Consider the following 1,989-nt stretch of genomic DNA (forward strand, 5'->3'; position numbering starts at 1 on the left):
TTGGCAAGGCTGCTGATGATACCAAACGGGGAGCTGCTGTTGACTCTCTTGAGGGATAAGAGGCCTTGCAGAGGGATCTAGAGAGCATTGGGCAATGCTTAATGGGATGAAATTTAATCCAGATGCCAGATTCTGCACCTAGGACAGAGTAATGCTGGGCATAAATATAAATTGGGATAGGAGTGGCTGGAAACAGCCCTGCAGAAAGGGATCTGGGGTGCTGGTTGGCAGCAGGCTCAAAGAGAGCCCGCAGGGAGCCCCGGGGTGCATCAAACACAGCATAGCCAGCAGGTCAAAAGAGGGGATTATCCTGCTGTATTCCGTGCTGGTGCGGCCTCACCTTGAGCACTGTGTGCTTTTCTGGGCCCCACAATGTGAGAAGGATGTGAATGTGTCCTTGAATGTGTCCAGAGAAGGGCAACAAAGCTGGTGAAAGGGCTGGAAGGAATGTCCTGTGAGAAGCAGCTAAAGACTTTGGGTTTGTCTAGTTTGGAGAAAAGGAGGCTGAGGGATGACCTCATTGCTCTCTGCAGCTCCCTGAGAAGGGGACGTGGAGAGGGAGGTGCTGAGCAATTCCCCCTGGGATCCAGTGATAGGACACGTGGGGATGGTTCAAAGCTGCCCCAGGGGAGGTTTAAACTGGACATTACGAAGCATTTCTTTACTGAGAGGGTGATCAAACACTGGAACAGGCTTCCTAGAGAGACCGCTGAGGTGGTCGATGCCCCAAGCCTGTCAGTGTATAAGAGGCATTTGGACAATGCCCTTAATAGTGTGCTTCAGCTTTTGGTCAGCCCTGAAGTGGTCAGGCAGTAGAGCTAGGTAAATGTTGTAGGTCTCTTCCAACTGAAATTATTGTATTCTATTCTATTCTACTCTACTCTACTCTATTCACAACCCTTTGAAACTGCAGTTTCCTCCCTGGTTTGAACTTCTCTAGCACTTTTTTCCCCACTAGACCCTGGAAAGAACAAGAAGCACCTGCGGTGATTGCTGATGCCTGCCTCGCGGTGTCTGGGCACAGCCAAAACGGTGGCGTTAGGCAGCAAGATCTGCCTGACCACTATCACTGGCAAGAGTGTGGCCAGGAAGCCTATAAGTACCCCTTTGTCCATACAGTACAGAGGCTGGCTCCTCATAGCGAACTCCTGCCCCATCAAGAAACCCAAGCCCTCGTCCCAGCCGACAGATGAACCCTTGAGCTGCACACCCTGCATCTGCTTCTTCACTGGCACAACGGGGAGCAGCAGTGTGAGAAACTGCCTGGACACCAGCAAGGGTCTCAACCTTCTCTGCTGCCCTCTTTTCATGCAAGGACCGTGCCCCTGGCGCACATGCCTGGGAAGAACAGATAGCTTCTTCCATCTCAGTCTCAAGCAAAACGGGAACAAAACTAGAAGCCCATCCTATTGAATCTGCCAAAAGTGCTGTAAAAAAATAAATTTGCAGATGCAGTGGTGACAAAATCCCAAGCCCATCCAGCTGTGTTTGCAGAACTTGCTCTATGCTCGTTCCAGAAAAGCAAAGGTGCACCCAAAAAGACATGCAAGAAAGCATCAGCACAGTCTGTAGTGCAGCGGTCCTGCCCTCTGCCCGGACCTGCTGTTGATGACAGACAGGTGGTGCTGGGTCCAAGAGGGCAGAGCACTGCTCGAAGCTGTTGGCATGAGATCCTCCTCACCTGGCTGCTTGACAGTGAGGGTGATGAGTCCAGAGAGGTCCTCTGCCCGCTTGTACCAACGGTCGCTGGGGTCAAGGAGCCACTCCTCCACGCGGCAGTCATAGGCCCCGCTGTCCCGCACAGTTGCATTTTGGATGGAGAGGAGGTAGAGACCCGGGGATGGGCTCTCCAGGTGCAGCCGGCTCCGCAGGTCGCCCAGCGCTGGCCGGTCCCCATAGCGCAGGGTGCTTTGCCGGCTCAGCTGGGCCACCGCCTCCTTCTCTGGGTGGCCCGGCCGCCAGACGTACCACTCCACCGAGAGCTGGGAC

The 1,989-nt window shown here is 53.8% G+C and overlaps 1 protein-coding gene across 1 annotated transcript in view; it reads right to left on the minus strand.

Annotated features, from left to right (window-relative positions):
• Window positions 1–1,989, minus strand: part of LOC104157629 (immunoglobulin superfamily member 3-like) — a 70,333-nt gene that overhangs the window by 4,707 nt on the left and 63,637 nt on the right. The window contains 1 exon segment of the mRNA XM_009695040.1: window positions 1,682–1,989. This exon segment is cut by the window's right edge and continues 88 nt beyond it. Coding sequence (XP_009693342.1) covers window positions 1,682–1,989 — 308 coding nt within the window.

Source organism: Cariama cristata, unplaced genomic scaffold (assembly GCF_000690535.1).
Source record: "Cariama cristata isolate BGI_N322 unplaced genomic scaffold, ASM69053v1 scaffold4192, whole genome shotgun sequence".
NCBI lineage: Eukaryota > Metazoa > Chordata > Aves > Cariamiformes > Cariamidae > Cariama > Cariama cristata.